This window comes from Ascidiella aspersa, chromosome 2 (genome assembly GCF_963924565.1).
Source record: "Ascidiella aspersa chromosome 2, kaAscAspe10.2, whole genome shotgun sequence".
In the NCBI taxonomy this organism is placed as follows: domain Eukaryota; kingdom Metazoa; phylum Chordata; class Ascidiacea; order Phlebobranchia; family Ascidiidae; genus Ascidiella; species Ascidiella aspersa.
This window is the reverse complement of record NC_139448.1, coordinates 3,864,057-3,883,000: the sequence shown is the minus strand read 5'-3', so window position 1 is coordinate 3,883,000 and position 18,944 is coordinate 3,864,057. Positions and strand designations below refer to the sequence as shown.

General features: G+C 35.2%; 2 protein-coding genes across 3 annotated transcripts in view; both read right to left on the bottom strand.

The window, feature by feature from the left end:
* The window catches only part of LOC146163189 (receptor-type tyrosine-protein phosphatase mu-like), a 35,026-nt gene extending 28,925 nt beyond the window's left edge, over positions 1-6,101 (bottom strand). The window contains exons 1-6 of the mRNA XM_083381026.1: positions 5,900-6,101; positions 2,864-3,039; positions 2,052-2,291; positions 1,630-1,711; positions 861-1,047; positions 343-443 (exon numbers count right to left, since the gene is read on the bottom strand). Coding sequence (XP_083237152.1) covers positions 343-443; positions 861-1,047; positions 1,630-1,711; positions 2,052-2,291; positions 2,864-3,039; positions 5,900-5,987 — 874 coding nt within the window. The 5' untranslated portion in view covers positions 5,988-6,101. The remainder of the gene's footprint in view (positions 1-342; positions 444-860; positions 1,048-1,629; positions 1,712-2,051; positions 2,292-2,863; positions 3,040-5,899) is intronic.
* A 2,696-nt stretch (positions 6,102-8,797) lies between these two features.
* Positions 8,798-14,679, bottom strand: LOC146163188 (baculoviral IAP repeat-containing protein 8-like). Of its 2 annotated transcripts, XM_083382182.1 has the most exons (9): positions 14,159-14,679; positions 13,634-13,875; positions 12,512-12,638; positions 11,577-11,712; positions 11,128-11,227; positions 10,889-11,035; positions 10,615-10,733; positions 9,860-10,036; positions 8,798-9,323 (listed from the first exon to the last, which is right to left on the bottom strand). In XM_083382182.1, the coding sequence occupies exons 2-9, from the start codon at positions 13,783-13,785 to the stop codon at positions 9,265-9,267; spliced, it is 1,017 nt and encodes a 338-aa protein (XP_083238308.1). In that variant the 5' UTR covers positions 13,786-13,875; positions 14,159-14,679; the 3' UTR covers positions 8,798-9,264. The 2 variants fall into 2 exon arrangements, with proteins under 2 accessions (XP_083238308.1, XP_083238307.1); XM_083382181.1 differs by having other exon boundaries at positions 8,798-10,036.
* Positions 14,680-18,944: the final 4,265 nt, after the last annotated feature.

Here is an 18,944-nt window from a genome sequence, read left to right as displayed (position 1 = left end):
TGTGTCAAAATGATCTTGTTACAAGCACAGCTCACAATTCCAGACTTGCCACCGATGACAAAAGCTAAGGATTTAAGGCGAGGGTTGTACAATGGGAGTCTCATTACACCTATTGTTATGAGGTTTGGCTAATTATTGGTTTGGGAGAATTGTGTCTACCACATATTATATAGGTTGCCTTACAACAGGACAGAGCACACAAGAGTGTAAGGTTCTAAAAATACTATTAGGTTTTTAGGTTGAATAAGTTACCATAAAAATTCATTTTTATTATAATGACTTATAACTTCAATGTATATAATTATATAATGCGCTGGGCTGAGTTGATGGTACATTGCTTACCTCTGACAGATAGCTCAGCATAGTTGGAAACCCCAACACTCAGTTCCTTGTGTGAAATACAGCGATACATCCCACTATCTTGCCGCTTTACGTTTACAAACCTATAAAAGAGATAATTGTTAGTTTAGATTTAGGCATTTTGCAAAAACATTCCTGTAAAATAGGGCACAACCTTAATACAAAGGAAATGATGAAATACATATACAAGCTAAAATTCAAACCCAACCAGCCTTACTCAAACATGATCAGAAGTTTTACTGGTGTTATCAATTAGCTCAGGGCACAAATAATTCCAACCACCAAATTTAAAAAATTATGAAGCTAGCACCTGTAATGAAATTAGCTAATGAAAGGCAAAATTGAATAGGCTAAAAAGGCGAAAGTACCACTTTTTGCTATTCAGTAGTCTTGTATCATTGTACAAATTACCTAATTGGAGTTGTTAAATTCCCCTTTTGGGGTTATTACCACAGGTAAAGAAGTACCCAGTCAGCAGATCTAGATTGTTAAAAACCTACCTAAAAGTTGCAACGAGGTGATCAGAGTGTTCCTTTTTCGAAGTAGGTTGGATAATATCCCCAGAGGACTTTTCCAAAACTACTTGTGCATCGGAACCCGAATAACCCCAGAGGAGGCATTGAAGGGTTTGGTTTTGTCCGGCATTCACCTCCTTGTTTCCCAGTCTCAAAAAATGCGGGGCAGATTCTAAAAAAATTTAAAATGCTTATGAAAACATGCTTCAAAGAAAGTTTACAAACAATTTTGATGTATTGAAAGTTTAATGGATAATTGAGAATGGAGTGATAATCATCAGCACATCCAAACATTAGGAACAAATATTAAAATATTCCTCAAGTTATGAGAACCCAACACTCAACAAATTTATCTCTTCTCAAGCAGTGGTTCCTAACTGGGGTGCGGTTTCTTACGCTCAGAGGTGCCAAAATAAATTGTCAATTGTTTTTTGTCTTTAATAACCTTCTTGATACAATTTTTGGTGTAGGATTGGGATGAAACAAGTCAAGAATGATTTTCTAAGTCGCGCACATTTGATGTGCGTTGTTTTATTTGGTTTATAGCAACATCATAACAAACCACTTAGCAAAAATGCTACCAAGGGTGCTGTAAACTGTACATATTTCAGTTATCAGTATAGGGTGCCTTCAAAGTAAAAGGTCGGAAACTACTGTTCTAGAGTCACTATGTTCATCATAGGTTAAAAAAAAACACATGCTTCAACCAGTATACATTTACGAAAGGTAAGAAAGCAAATAACACTGGCCATACCACAGGCTGAAGAGGTTACTTTAATGTTGTCCAAGCTGATTACTCCAAGGTTTTGGTCAAGTACAACTGCCTCAAACACAACCTGAATGACAAAAAAGGGTAGAATTCTTGTGGGATTGATATGGGATATCACGTTTTTAACTAGAATACTATTTGCATTACAACTAAAGTCTTGTTGTTTGTTCCACACAAAAAAGGGATACAAACTTAAAGTTTCATCAAAAGTACTTTGGGAGTGAATATGTTTCTACAAGTAGAAAAAAGCATTTGAAAAAATAGGTTTTCAAAACCCTTTTTTGACTATAACAAGACACATCTTAAAAACAATTTTTTTATTTATTTAAAGTTAAAAAAATGGTAGTGAAAAAAATTGTAGTAATAAACTTATATGTTTTTCAAAAGGCTAAACTTTAGACAGTTACCTGGTATGCTCTTGGGTTTAGAGCTAAGGTAACAGTTTCCCATGATGGATAGGCTTTATTCTGACTTTTCCAAACAGGTTGCTTAATGATACTGTTCGCGTGATCCAGTACATAGACGTTAAGTCGCCCTGGTAGGCCACTAGAGGGAACATTGCTGACAGGGGTAGAATTAAAATTGGTTACTTTCGTAACGCTCGTGATGCCCTCATTCATAAAGTCAAAAGAAAAGCAGTGTGTGTCCTAGAAAGAAATGGAATACATTTAAAAAAGAGCAAACAATGTTTTTTATACACTAAAGGATTTTTTTGTCATAAACGAACAAAAATAGTAATACAATATATTTTGGATAGAACAATATTTTACATAGATGATATTAGGAAACAGTTTTATAGGAAGTTTCTAAGAGCGTCTTTGCTACAAGGCAGCAATAGAACTTAAAACATAACAAACACAAATAAATACAGCAGCATAAATACATTAAGTTACGTTCAATTTACCATACAATCTTCGGTGTATTTTATATAAAACTATCACAAGGGTTTATAACAGGGTGGTCCAAATCAGGCTGGTGGTCACATAACGTATTACTTTAGAACAGCCTTTAATTCAGTGTTTTTGTTTACTTCTTTTCAACATTCGCATTACATTTTAAAAAAAGTACTTTTCAGCAGACTTGCAAATGTGGCTTGCAAATGTGGCTTGCAAAGCATATGCTGATAATATAATAGACACAGATGTCAGCAATCTTGGATCGGTCTAAGCTTAAAAACAGTGGAGATTATAATTGAATGCAACAGTGACATGCACCAGACCTGCTGTGTAATGACAGGACTGATAAGTTTTGCGTTGCTTTTTTCTGGGTGTAGTTCGGTCTGCACTTGCATGTAATGACCTCCACGGCCATCATCGCGCAACTGCCAATCGAAGTTATCGTCGGCACCTTGCTCGTACCCACACATCCAGTCTTGGCCCTCGAAATTGCATGTACCTATAAATACACAAGTTGAATATTTACATAAAATACTTCCAATTATGTCTAATATAAAAAAACGTCCTAGTAATGCTTGTTAAGAAGCATATTGCATTTAGAAGAGCTGATATGGTATATAACACAAATAATCCTAAAAATTGCATGCCCGTACTGATACACAAGTTCGTAGTTAAACTTTCACATACAAACTACTTAAAAAATCCTATAATAGTATAAATCCCTTTAAATTTAGATTTTTATAATGCCACCTTTGCATTCAACTGACATAACATCTAATACAAAAAAGAGTGATATCTCCTGGGTACATATTTTTTTAGTAATTTTAAAGGTTTTTAAGAAAAAATAAACAGAATTTAATTGACATTAGAGTCTGAACATTTTTGTCAAAATAAGGGAAAAACATTTTTTTTTCAAACTTACAAGTGTAAAGCATTTTTATAAACCAAAGCATAATTTATTATATGATTGTTTGTTTTACTGCAAATAAAAATTATCAGAAGAAACAAAAATTATAGTTTAGAACTTTAATTTTCATGTGTTTTGCAAGATTATTGCTGTTATTTAAAATGTAACAAAATATTTTGAAATTTTTGAAAAGTAATGTTTGTTTAAAATGAATATATATTTCCATGTTAGTTTGTTTGTTTGTTTGTGTTAGCAAAAGATTACAAACTGAAAGAAATGCACACAATGAAAAACATTTTTTCAAGGAAACAAAAAAATTCTTTAGAACTTTCACTTTACTAAGATCGGGCTAAGTCCCGCTCACAATGGCCACTTATAGCACTTGAATGGCCAGACGTCCAAAGAAAACGCGTTCTGTTCAAATAATGGCGCAATTGAGGAAATTATTTGTGGCAACAAGTCTAATCAAACACGCCGTCTTGTTTCCTATTGAGCAGGAACTAGCGGACGAATGTTTAGCGGTTTATGCGGTAAAAACGTCCCACAATCAACGCCGCCATCTTGAAATGCGACACTGTTTTTGACAAAGATTTAATGGCCGACTTTCGGCGTAGTTTTGAGTACAGTAGTGCCACGATATTGCGTTGTAGCAAATCAAAACGCGTTGTATAGCCCGAGGCATCTCTAGCCACTCGAAAGCATTAAGACTGACGTTTCCTGAACATTTAATGCAGCGTCGATTTTAAATAGCGGCTGTTTTTTATAGCGCCGTAAATTGCAGTTTGATTACTAGTAAATACGCCCACTAATCAAATAAAATACATTATAATATTCCATTATTTCTCAAGAATGCGTAACCCTTTTTAACAACGCCCAAATAGCGTACATTTTTTTGCTAGTGTAATCGCTGGTTAGCGTTAATTTAAGGCGAAGGCTTGGCAGACTACTGCATTCCAAAGCGCTGACAGGAGGTTTAATACGCCTTTTTAAGTTGTAGGCGTTTACATGAAATTCGCTCCAAGCGTGATTATTATCTTAATTGGTTTAGGTTCAATTAAAAGGCCAATTATTAGGAGCCTTTAAGTTAAATTACACGATCACAAAATTAGGATTACAGAAATAGGTTTGAAGTGTTGGTAATGCTAATCAAATTAAGGCTGACAACGCAACAAACAAAACGTAACAAAGGAATGATAATCATAACTATTGTGTTGATATTCAAACAATGCAATAACAGGTGAACAACACGTTATGCTTCTCTGAAGCAGCCAGTCTGGTACCTAGCTCATTCAAAAAAACGATAAAAAGCATGAAGCTTATACGACAAAAATATTACAACTAGAATTTTGGCAAGTCAGGTACATGGCTTGGTCTTGTTTTACAGCTTAGTAGTCCATAAAACGTACACGTGTTTTTAAAGGTATAAGGTGTTATAGCTTACAGGTGCTCTTACAAATTTCAGGTTTAACAAGATATGTTCTTCCAACTGTCATTTGAGTATAACATGACATATTTTCTATCTACAAATATAGAAGTTCTAGATTTATGCTCTCCTTTTAACAATGTCACAGTTGGAAACATGTTTATGTAAACCTGACCCAATTAGTTTCTATTGAAACTAGCCAAACAATATAGAGCAAAACCAATACTGGGCCATGCTATATCCTGTTTTTTGTAACACACAAATTTAACCAATCTAGGTTTTTTGTGAAAGGGCTTTTATGGCACTAAGCCAGTTGCTGAAACAATGTGACAAAAGATTGTTGGATGTGTGATAATCAACATCTCTGAATAGCAGCTTTGTATGGGGCAAGGATTAGGTTAGAGTTTGTGTTTGATGTTTCAGGGATAATCCTTTCCTTGATGTTTGTATTTACAGCATGAAACCAATGATCTACAAAAGTTTGGTTGGGTGTGTCTGACAGCTGTAAATATTATATTGTATCTACAATAAAATGAGATGTAAAAAAATGCATTTGTCTTGAACTGTTTTAAAGATTAATGAATGCTTATCAATAAAAAAAAATTTAATACTGAAAGCTATAACTTAATCCCTTTAAAACAGCATTTGGTAGTTATTAATAACTGTACAGCAATTCATTTATCTTAATCACGATTTCGTTATGAAATGGATATACAATGTTTTACCAATCAATTTTCATACAAAACAGGAACCGGATAAAATCTAGTCCCACAAAGTGCAAAGATACTTTATTTGTTATAGTACACAGTTTAGTAAAATTACCATAAATAGTTTATAGTAGTTTCAGAACATTTTTCATGTATAGCTATTTAAATAAACGTAAGTCTGATAAGTATTTTGACATTACAATTTGCTGTGTGCAAAGCACTGCATATAACTTTTTGATAAAACAATATATACTGAAGTACAAAACAATGTGAAATCATACCTAAATTGTTAAGCATTGAAGAAATAAAAAAATATTCTTACCTAAAGCACTTGACTTTGCATAATGAGATTGCGAGAAAAACACGATTGAAAAAACAGAAAATATCCGGGCTGCTTGAATAGGCGTCATAATGGAAACAACAGAAACAAAGGTTGCACAAAAACAGGAAGTCTCAAACCAAAATCATATTCAGTAAAATGTATTTCAAAACTAATTCAGCATTTACAATACAGAAGCTTTAGAAAATTCTAAATATTCAATTAAAAGTGGTTTAGTTTAATAACTTTAATGCTTCTAATTAATGCTTAAGATATACCACATACTACATCTATGGTAGCATCACAAATTAATCAAAATTACAGGCCATGATGGTATCAGAGGCTATTAATAAAAACGGTAAAAAAGGATTTTGTAAATTACTATGTTCCTAAGGGAAGTTACTGTTTCTATTTAAGCATGATTTACTGCTGTATTTTTAAACAGTGTGACACACAGGCCTACCACATGTTTATCACCACATAAAAGGATAATTATGCTTAAAAGGGACAAAAAGTACAATGCAAATGGATATCCACGTTAAAACAATTCATAATCTTACACATTTAGCACAAATAATAACAAACAAAGATTTGCCACCTACACCTAATGAATATAAAGGTGGTTTATGAGATGATGATAAGGAAATTATTAGGCCTGATGCTGTCGTAAAAAGTCACTTAACTCAACACTATGCCTCATGCTAAAAAGGCACAAAAAATAGCAGTGTCTTCTAGGGCAGTGCTTCTTAAACTTTTTTAGTTATGTTCACCCCTAACATCTATCTCCAGATTTCATTCACCCTTATCTTGTGATATCATAAAACTATCGCGTCAATATAACATTTCTGACGGTTCACCCTTATTCATCCCTTTTGGTTGGTTCACCTCTGCAAAAAAATTATTCACCCTGGGGTGAACCATTCACCTGATTAAGAAAAACTGTTCTAGGGGACCATTCATTTTCATAAAAAATAAGATATATCGTGTACCTATTGTGTAATTCCCAAGGGAGCAACAAAGTTTCTACAATTTTGCCATGTTCTGAAAGACATCGTTATTGACCTACATACAATAGCGTTAAACGTTGTGCAACCCTTATGAGTTTGGTATAAACAAACCTGAAACAGCTACACCTTGTTTTTAACTGTAAAAAATCGTACGTGATTATTCCCTTAGTTTGAGACACGTAAAATAACGAGCTGACTAGCAATTGCTAAACCGCTGTCTTAACGAAATGCCAACACAAATAATTTAATGATAAGTCAATCTAAGAAATATAGCCAACAACTCTACGTATTTTACGCAACAGCGAAGTTTGTTTGTTTTTCTCTTTCTACAAAAACAGTCAGTTAGGTTAAAGCTCAGATAAACAACAAGAACGGCTTTCTTGCAGTAACATGTGGGCGTACAAAAAACCAAGTCACCTTCTATTATTCGCTCACAGCACGTAACAATCGCAAGCTCTCGCGTCGCGACGTCGACAGATGTTAACAATAGACGAGAGAAGAGAAAAAAATAAGTGGTCTTTAAACCCGTCGACCAATCACAGGCGAGGATTCATAACAATTCGGACACGCTCCGGTGCCCACGGAGACGAGATAACTCGAATCGGGAAATTTCAGGCAAAACACAGGTTTTTGGCGAGTGCGTTTACGGTTCATTAAAACCATACAAAGTGGGGAGTTTTTGAACTTTTCGAATATATCTTCTCATTTTTCGACCTACTTGAATAAGGGCTTTGATATTTTTACTATTGGGTATCATGTATTGAAAAGAATAATGTTGTTTGCTGTTCTGAAAATAAATCTTAATTAGCATAAAAAAATTAGCGCTAAATAACTTATAAGTTTAACAGGTTCCCTTAAATAATGACAATTTATTAGAATACTATCTTCGTTACATTCCACAAACTAATGTTACCCCGTAGAATCCTAGATGATGCTAGGAAGGCATTTTACTATACGCAAATTTTCAACATAGATCACAAAATTAACAACTATAAACTAAAAATAAATATGTTCCTTCGTTAGTTAACGATCAAATGTATAAGCATTATAGATTAAGTTTCTAATAGCGACGAACAATTTCTCTAAGGTTTCTCGAAATTTAAGTCTATGTCTGCTCAAAATGCTAAGCCACTAAAATCAACATTTTAAACACCTGCTGTTTAAAGATATGTAGAACTCTCAAATTTAACTAATATACGATCTTTGTATATGGCCGTATTTGTCTAATTCTAAATAGAGGAATCAGGTTATACACGATGTAACCTTAAATTGGACCTAATAATATGCTATTGTCGCCCAAAATAGTGCTAATATATAATATACGTCCATCAATAAGACATCCCACGACAGTCTGGGAATGTGGCGATTAGCGCCAACGTGAGAATTTAAAATTGTGTATTACACTGGTTGCTTGTTAAACGTTTGAAATCAAACAACAACATGAGTAGTATTAAAAACGTAAAAAAGGCAAACCTCATTAAACTTTCTTTTGACTTCTAATAAAAACATCTTTTTTGCCAGAAAAATCCAATAGAGAAAATTAAGATTTTTCTTTGCTAAACTTACACGCGGCTCGCAAATTTTCGTCCCATTTCACAGCTGAAACGACAATAGCTAGCAACACTTGTCGCCCTGTCAGCACTAAACAAGTGAAATATATTTTAAAACTCAAACTTAATCCAGATAATCCTGCATTCTTGCTGCAGTGTGTATGTACGGCATTCTGCACAGAACATACCACCTTAAACTTTTTCTTAACTAAATGGGACATGGGTAAGTGTTGCAAACGTCTGAACGCAAAACAAAAAAAGAAATTACTTTTTTCTTTATTCTGTCTTGTGCTTCTCGAGTGCCATCTTGCGGTAATTTTTTTGTCAAAATGTAACCGCTAAAGTCAAATTTTATATGATTGTATTAAATGAGCTCTAATACGTTTTCATAAAAATAGCAATAGGAATGCGCTTAAATTTAAACACGCAAAACAAAGGAACAAGATGGTGATATTGTTTGCATGATACAAATCAACATAGCATATTGATCTAAAAAAACACCTAAAAAGAGCAGTTAAGAGGCATATTGCATAAAGCATACAGAAAATTGTCGAGTTATGTTAATTCTGGCTGATCTATTATTATAGTCACGTCAAACAGGATTTTTTATCAGTACAATCCGTTAACTACGACTGTTAAGAAAAATAATATATAAGATATGTTGCTTGCCCATCAGTTTGGAATAAAATAAAAAAATAAAATACAGAGTAAAATACGATCGCACAGATATTTGGAAACATAATTTGATCAAAGAGTTATTAGCAAAATAACCTTTTATTTCTAATGAAACAACTTATCGCCAACATAAATGTCAACGTTGCGAGGAGTCAGATGCTGAATCGGCAATGAACTCAAAATCTTCGTTTGCATCTGTAAATACAAAATCTGTGTCAGATATGTAGTGAAAAACATTGTTTTGGTAATTTAAACTTTTTTTTCGAATTATATGGTACGCAATTTCGCTTAGGATCAATTAAAAATCTCGTTTCACCAGTACATATCGGTTTCATTTAAAGAGTCTAATCAGTCGTTTAATTAAGGATTTTTGGGCAACGCCAGATTAAAAGACTATATAGCCTGAAATGAGGTTCAAACTCACGACCTTGTCCATACCAGGGTAAGCTATACAAGCTCTGAGTCGAGCAAGTAGAAAAAAAACAGAGCGCCTGTAGCCTTCTTTTAAATGCAAAAATACGTCTTATTTTGTTAACTTTTTGACGATACGTTTTAAAGTAACAAGTTTTACGTAACAGTATGACATCATACCTGAAAAAAAATCTGAGCCGCCAAAAAAAGTTTCATGGAACCGCCCCTGCTTTACGTTTCTCTCACCCATAGTTTCAGCCATGATACGTTTACAAGAATATATGCTTTTGGGTTTACAAAGAACTCACGAAACCACTCACGATCTTCCAAGAGATTCAGCAATTGTCTTAACGGCTCACGGCATCTTACGACTGCCCGCATCAAATCGGACTTTGATGACGTCGTGCTGACATCCTCTTTGGCAGGGATGACGTCATTTTTATCCGAGTAGCATTTTCCGCGCTGAAAGCAGCCCATCGGGGCTTGTATTACGTCATCTGCGATAAACGATCGCAATAAATCACGTGATAAGCAGCATTAAAGTATCACGGGTATCATGCGATGATTAAAGTCTCTATAGCTATCACGAAATTTATGTACAATGCACAACTATGGAGTTAAAAATTAAATTTAAATGTTCAAGCCTGTGTCTCCTCTAAGGTGCGCAACTTGGCGGCATTCCAGATTATGTGAGCAGTAAAATTTGGTTCTCGCTCTTTCATAATAATTCATCTATCAAAACTCGGCACAAAGCTTGAACAAAGTGTATATACATTATAAAAGCAGAAAAAAACAATGAGAATCTATAAGGATTAAATCTATAGTTGTTGAAATTGTATGATAACTTTACTTTTCAAATTTGTAAATCATTCAGGAAAAAAACTCCAGTTGGAAATATACGTGTTCACTTAAATAAACATTTGCTCAGCCGAAAGTTTGTTTAGAGAGAACCCTGATTTATGCAATATATAGAATTTATTTTTTGTTAATAATATAATTGTCACATAGTCGTGAAAACGACATTCGTCATTAATCAGTAATTCCGTTTCTTTATATTTACATAAAAAGCTCTTACCGCATACGGTTGATGTTCCGGGGATTTCGGCTCTTTGGTGTTCCAGCCTCGCCAGAGCATCCTTTGACCTTGCACTCAGCCTCAATGTCAGATGAAGCACGCCGCAATGCCGTGGGCAACTGGGACATAGAAATCATACAAAAATAGGAATCGTAAACATATAGTGTTTTTAAGCGCCAATTCTGCAGTGAAAATTTAACAATTCGTGAGCGATGAATTTTCGTTGTATAAATTTTATGTGGCTGATGTATTAAGCGTCACCATAAATTGTAACCTGGTGATATTCTGCTGTGGCGTAGCGCGACCTTCAGTGAAAAGCCTGCGGAGGATCTGATAACAGTTTCCCAAGCTCCTGATTCCCTTGCTTTGTATCTGCTGCTGTATAAAGTCGTCGCCCTTTACTCTTCTAACGAACTCACACCTGTAAATATAATTTTTAAGCAATCAAAGTAAGTCGTTTTATTAACTCGTTTGTAAAATCCGCGGTTGGTTAAAGTTAAACTTTGTTCTTACTTTGGAAACCACTTTGCATGTTCCACCCAAGGTAAATCCCATTGAATCCAATGGTGGATGCCCCCATTGCAATACCAACACTTGACTAGATCATCTGGTCCTAAAAATTAACAGAAAAAGTTTTTGAGTTGCTGTTAATTTTACAATATTTTTAACAACATCATACTTACCATGGTACGGTTAAAACATTTGCCTTTAATAGTATTGAATAAGTATAACGCAGCATAAATAAACCAGCTAACGGCAAAAATTTAGTATATACATATGGGTAAACCCAACTTATAAGAATGTTTAGGCACCTTCGCTCCCTAAGTGGTTTTGTTTTTGTTGTTCTTTTAAAATAATTTTTTTTGGAGTTTTTCGGTACCTTTCCCGGTATAATGACCAATTTTTTACAGATTTCTGAATTCTTTTGTTCGTCATTTAAAGTTTAACCCGTTTACACTTACCGACGTGGTAAAAGCCAGCTTCGGCCAAATCCTCTTTGCTCGGCATTTTTCGTTTCCATCTTCCATTCCCAAACGTCTTTAGTCGCGCCACCCTGCTGCTCATTGCTGTGTTGGCTGGAGAGCTGGGAGAAATGTTCTAAAAACATGTGATTGTATTGGATTTATTTAAAAGAATCACTGAACTTTATTGTATTAAATGTGTAGTTGAAATTTATATTAATTTGTAGCTTTCGCAAATTCTTGAATTCTATATATTTGATACAATTTTGCAAAACTGCAGAACTATGCAATACTTGGCCCACCTAAACCCAAACGCTAACCAGCACCCTAACCCAAATAATGTGCCTTGAATTGATAATTACATAAATGATTTAGGTCCCAATACCTCAATGTGTGACGTAACAATCCTATATACCATGGACGAGAAACTATCTTATGCCCACTGAGTTTTTTTTTTCCAGCGTTCAATTATTACATTAACGCACATTATTTGGGTTAGCGTTCGGGTTAGTGTTTGGGTTAGGGTGGGTCAAGTGTTATTTCTATCTCACACCTTTTTTAATCTTTTGTGAATTTTCATGGAATATTTTCAATTTATCTACGCCGAGAGTTTACCTAAAGGTCCAAATTAGTGCATTGCCAGGACCTCAAGGTCTAAAAGTCAACCTTTTCTGCCATTGGATGCCCTAATTGTCGTAGACCTTTTTGCTTAGAAATGCACTAATTTCTAACGGAACAGGTGGCATTGGATACCAAGGCGTTAAGTACAAATAGCCCAAAAATAATCCCCACATTATTCAGTCAAGCTGTAAATTGGTCGGTATAAAGTTTTGTTTTTAAAAGACTCTATTTCGATCGATTTTTTGCGATATGATTACTACATAATGGTATTTGTTTCTTTTAACGAAACCAGTCGATAGTAAGATAGTACCAACCTCCTGTGTTCTGATTGGTTGGAAACTTCTCTGCCTGATCACGTGACAGCCTGTGAGGTGCCAGTGACTGAAAGGAGCTGATTGTTTTCGGTCATCTAAAGTCCAGTCGTCCCACACACTCTTGCAGCTGAAAAAAGGTTATAACAGTTGAAACAATTTAACACGGAGATTTTAATAAATATATTGAGCCATTAATAAAATACCGTAGCTTTAATATTTTACTGAAATTGCTACGCCAAGACGTGTAGTGATCCAAAAAGTGTATAGCTATTAGTGCAGGTTTTCTTAACTTTTATAACACGGGCCCCTACAATAAATTCCGGTCGCTTGGATTTCCGATAATATCAGAACGTTGCGGATACCCGAAAGTGGTATAGTATTGATACTCGTCCGATACCAGGGTGGCATTGGTGCCGATACTAAATTAATACAAGAATTTTAGACAAAATTTACGATTAAACGTATAGCGCGAAAAGTAACTTTATGACATAATATTTTAACGTCCATAAGACAGAAAATAAGAACAACATCCACGTCGGAATAAAACACAGTTTGGAATAAGACCAAAATAGGTCTAATAACTATAATAGTCGTAATTGCGTCTAAATCGGATTAAGTCTTACGCCCGTCGGAATAAGACTTAAATGACCAGATTTAGGCCTAAACAACAATTCCAAATCCCACCCCTAATACATCACTAACTTTTCTAATAATTCCAATCCTAACCAATTTTCTTACCCTATCCATCACCAATAACCCAAAACAGGGCCAAAAAATCCGGTGCCAAAACTAAACAAAAAATCCGGTGCCAAACTATATAGGGCGTCCAAACGTCGAAAGCAAAACGGCCGATGGCTGACCGACGGTCCCCGATCGTCCCATACCCTCCACTTACAGTTTCAGGCGTTATTTTGGCCTTATTCGGAATAAATTATGACGTATTTCGGCAGGTTTATGTCTTATACACATGATTTAGATTATTCTGTTGTGTAGATAATACAGCGTATTTGGCGTGATTATGTTGTTCGTCTTAATAATGGTTTTATAAATTTTCTCCTTTAGGTATTGTTGCTATTCAGGTCTTATTGTGTGTTCCCACCAAAAATAGTTTAGTTGTCGTACCTGTAACATTTGACCTCTCCTTTTTTAAACCCAGTGTAGTAGAATCCGCACCTTGCCAGTTCCAATATATCCAGGTCCACGTGGTTAGGAAAGAACAGAAAGGTCAAAGCTCTCTCGTTTTCATTGGTCATGTCACCGGGAGGAACGCCCATTGTTACGACACAGTCAACGCCTTGACGTGAGCAGTAAACGGTCACGCGTGACAAAACATAAGTCTCATTCTTTGGAATGCTTAAAGATAACTGTGAAAAAGCAATGATAACGTTTAAATTGCCAAACAATTTGCGCCAAGCAAGCAAAAGGTAAAAATGCCATAAATAAAAACGTTCAGTTGAGCTGTAATTTGTTTGGGGCAGTGGTTCCAACCTTTTTCGGCTTGCGGCACACTACGGAAATTATAAATAGTTCCCGGTACCCTTGTTTGTTACAATAAACGAGATTAACACAGCACATTAACTGCGCAACAAGGTTGAAAATACGTTTTGGCACTTATATCGTACACAAAAAATGTATTAAGAAGCTTACCAATAGAGCAAAATTGGAATTGTAAAGAATTTCAAATATCTCTCGGCACCAGTGAGCGTTAAAATAGCACCCTAGTGCGCGACACTTCGGTTGAGAACCTCTGGTTTGGGGTACGAAATATTTTTGGAAAATCGCTCCCTTTGCACTCTGCAGTGTATCGAGATCGTCCTCGCACTCAAGATGACTTGCAAGCAGCGATAACAGTATTCATTCAGTTTATTTCAAGGAAGTAGCTGATTGAGGTGTTTAAAGGCAAAATAAGAAGGATCCAAACCTAATGGTTGCTAACTGGGGTCAATTTCAACATTATTTACAATTGTAGCCTAATTCATATTTACCCCCTGAATTCTATACTGAAATATGTCTGGTAATAAATAAGTAAGTTCACAGTACTTTTCCGAACATCAAAGTTTTGTAGGCCTACTTTTGTAGGCGAAACGTCGGTTTATACTTCGTTTACACCAGAAGAGCGGTTTCTATCTATTGACTACATGCGCTGTATTCGCCACAATAGCACGCCAGATTGCTGGCGAACACTTGTCATTTACGAACACTCGTCGAGCTTTATAAAGTCGCCGTCGACGGGTGAATTTCGGGGGAATCACCGAACGGTGCAGCCAAAAAGAAGCGTCCATATAGTTGCGTTTAACATTTAACCAGTGCTATATTTAGCGTGTGATTCACAGTGATTGTCGTCACATTTTGGAACAAAAACGTCTATAGGCAAAGCATGTGACGCACAGCGTTTGCGACTGGAATGTTATACAGCCTTTATCTTAAACGGACCATAGGCCTATAACAAATATCTAGTGATGCATTTAAACCTAACATTGAAGTGTTTTCGTAAGCGTATTTTCATGCCTAATTGCTTATTGTCACTTTACATTTTCTAATCGTGTAGTGCAAGGTGACCATACCACGGGTCACATTTGGCTAGCGACATCATTATTTCCACATTGTGCAAAAAAAGTGCGCACATTTTTGAAGGCAGTTTAAAATGTGCGCACATTTTTTTTTGAGGGCATTAAATGTGCCCACATTTTTTGCACATTTTGGCGTGCACATTCTTGCGCACATTGTGCAAAATAACGCCACGTCCCCTGCTGACCAGGCCGTGGTCAGTTCAAACAGTTTTTTAGTTAACTCAACCATTTCAGCTTTGTGCAAACCTTTTCAGCCCAACACGATATGATGGCATGTTGTTTTTCTAACTTAAACTGGTCAAATGAAAAAATTTATCTCGCTTACCAAAAATATTTTTTACGCCTTTTTGTGTGACAACAGGCTGCTATACGGTATGGACTCGGGCTATAAATCAATTTTTTCGAAATCCATCTTATCATAAAGTTTGGGCGAATCTACTTTACGTCTTTACAATACGGACATAATTAAATAACACTACTACAACTTTTCAAAAAAGTTTGACGACTTTGCAATTTGTTACTTTACTTTGTTTCTGTACAGCTGTATAGCTTAACCTCACAAAGGTTAAGCCAAACGCCCTGAGAATTTTTTCAAATATCATGGTGATAAACATCATTATATCGAACTATGAATTTTTTATGTGCCCAATGCGTCAATTTCCTTCTAAACCGAAAGCTTGGCCAATTTAAACCCAATACATTGATTTGATTGGCGCTTAGCGCGACTTGGCTTTGCGCAACAACAGCTGGTTATTCTCGGATTACTTGTTTCATGACGTCACGCTATGGCTTAACCTTAACATTGTTCGGTCCAAAAAAGACACACGTAGTGATAAAATATTGATAATAATATGACTCAAGTGATGGCAATTTTGTATCACCCTGATCTATAGTGTGTTGTGGCCCGCAGCTTATTCCACATGGTTTCATTTGGCCCTCTTGAGACCCTTGTATCTTCTATAGTTCCAAATACTATAAAGGGGCATTTTAAAGAATCCTGCATTTTTAACAGCCTTTTTATCGACGTAAATATGGTGTCGGTCCAAGTAATTTGTAACTTTATTCTGCAGGTTGTACATCGGACGCCTTCGTTCTCAAACTTTGTCCCGGGAAACCCTAGCGGCCCGAAGTTTTGAGGGTCCTCGCGACTTTTTTAAATGAGGAAGTTTTGAGGGTCCTCGCGACTTTTTTAAATGAGGAAGTTTTGAGGGTTCTCGCGACTTTTTTAAAGCAAATAATTCCTACTGATTTTAATGGTATTAATACGTTTAATAGCCTGAGTATGATAAGTAGTTTGTATTGTAGATTCAACTGTTTGGATAATATTCTACCTTGGTAAAAAATATTAAGTATAGCCTACAGAGGGGTTGTAATAACTTAAGTCAATTACGTGAGTGCACTTAAGTCACTGTTTTCAAATGACTTGACTTGCGACATGAGTCTTTCGGACGAATGACTAGTTTAAAAAGAAGTTTTTTTGGACTTATGTGATTTTAAAACGACACGTCGCACGTCTCGTAAAATCTGTTAGTTAGTTCAGAGTTATACAGTTGAATTTTTATTAAAAATTATTTAGATTTTAAAAACAAATACGATAAAACCATCAGCTGAGACAGTTATTAACTAAAGTGTGGTTTTTACAAGTCTATAAGTATATTTTTGAATTTCGTTGGGTTGAGACTATAGCCTGCTTGCTTTGTTCGTTCCATATACCATTACCCACATACAGGTTACAGGCAATATAGCCCAATTAATACGAACTATAAAAGTCTTAATTTGCAATCCAACGCTGCAATTTTTACCTTGAAAAGCGAAAAAATAGTACATAAATATTTAGAGGCAACTGCCCTTCCTAACGCTAAAGCAAACTCGGCCTTATAGACCTCCTGGACAAATTATATCTTTGAACGTTTTAATTTAATCTGTTTTGTTTGTTTGAACATAGAAGTGACGTCATTTCGGATCGCGATACTTTTGTTCAAAATATCGGGTATCAAAATAAAAGGAATGAGACATTCCTAATCTCTATATAAGGTCAATGTTTAACTAATGGCAATTGGGCTAAAGCATGGTTGTTGATTGCATAAAATAAATGACATTTTATGTTCCAGATTCCAGCTTACCATAACGCCATCGTGGCAATAAATAGGCTGGAAAAGATTCATCAAGGTATGAAGAAAAACTACCCGAATCTAGTTGAGAAAAACGGTTTGCCTAACATACAAAAACATAACCTGAAATTAAATTCCGACATGCTTCTACGCATATAGGCGCCGAACGTGGGCGTGCAGAGCGTTTTTAGACGCCCTGGATTTCTCATAGGGCGTCAAAACGCCTTGGATTCAACTAAGTTATAAATAAGTGTTTAAAATAAATCCTACAGCACAGTCTTAGTTAACCAAAAGTGATTAAAATTTTTCCGAATTACTGTATAGACAGAAGGTCATAGAATTCCCAAACTATTTTTGAAATGGTTGGATCAGGTGATATCAGGCAAAAGCTGTAATCAAGATCTCACATTTTTATCTAATTCATAAGCAATTTTGCACTGTCTAGAAAATAACGCCCTGGAATTTCTTAAGTTCGGCGCTTATGCTTCTACGAATACAAAATTCCATTCTTTCATGGTTATTTTAAACTCTCACCACTTAGTGTCACAGAACAGACTTTAGTATTAAGTTATGCGTAGTTGTATTTAACGCTAATTCTTAACCAGACTACTTTTTGTGATTCTATGACGTGTGTTGGGCATTAGGGGTGATCTCGATAGGAAAATTTTAGGGATCACGTAACAAAGTTACGCCTAAATACAATTAATCTCAAAAACACCTGTTATAGAACCCGTGCGCAAATATGCAAGTAAAATCGAGTGGAATTAAGGTACAAAAAAGACCATATTGATCGTAATCAAGGAATTTATGGTCTATCTATAGTTCAGTGTCTTTTTTTCAAGCATAAGTACAAGGAGCGAACCGTTTAGCGAATTATCTTCGCTGAACTTTTGTAAGCGGACAAAATATTAAATATTTGCCCAACTAAATTTAACAGCGGGCCACAGCAATTTAAAAAAGCTAGATATATTGATGAATTTAGTTTCATTTGTGTCCAAATCTAATTTTACAGGATTAATGGGTAGGGAGGAATTGAGAAGGAATGTAAATGAACATAAATTAATTGTTCAAAAGCAAGTACCTCACTAAAGCATGGTTGAATAAATAATCTGTATTAATATATGCTCCGCTATTTTTTGTTTTGTTCTAAACCCGTTTTATAGTTTGTTCTTTCATAAAAATTTATTGGGCCACAGAATTTTCGTGCAACGAAAATGGGCCACAAAAGAAAAAAGGTTGAGAAACCACTGCTCTAAAGGTTGAGAACCAAGTACCGAGTCATATGGCAAACATGCCATAGTTAGGATCGCACCTTTGGTGCTAATTAGATTTGCGCTAAATAATATAAAGTAAAAACAGATAGAAGTACGCATCACTAACCCTTGAAACGAGAAACTTATTGGCCGCTAGATGGTGTACACGTGCAATTGAAAACTACTTCAGGCACTGCACTATTAACATAATAATACCAGTGCCTAGTCCTAAATATTGTACCGCTCAAAAAATGGCCACTGATAATACAACATATATTTTAAACATTTCGTTTTAAACAAATCAGTTGCAGAAAAAACATCTTTTAACCATAAACACAAATTTATTGCTGCTGTAAGCTTAACTAATTCAGACTAACAGCAGCAAAAATTTATCAACAGGGTTGATTTTTAGGGATTAGAAAAACTATCAACCTCACAGTCAGACATAAGTTTAAATTTTACTGTAGGTTAAATATTTTTTTATTTTCTTGCTCTCACA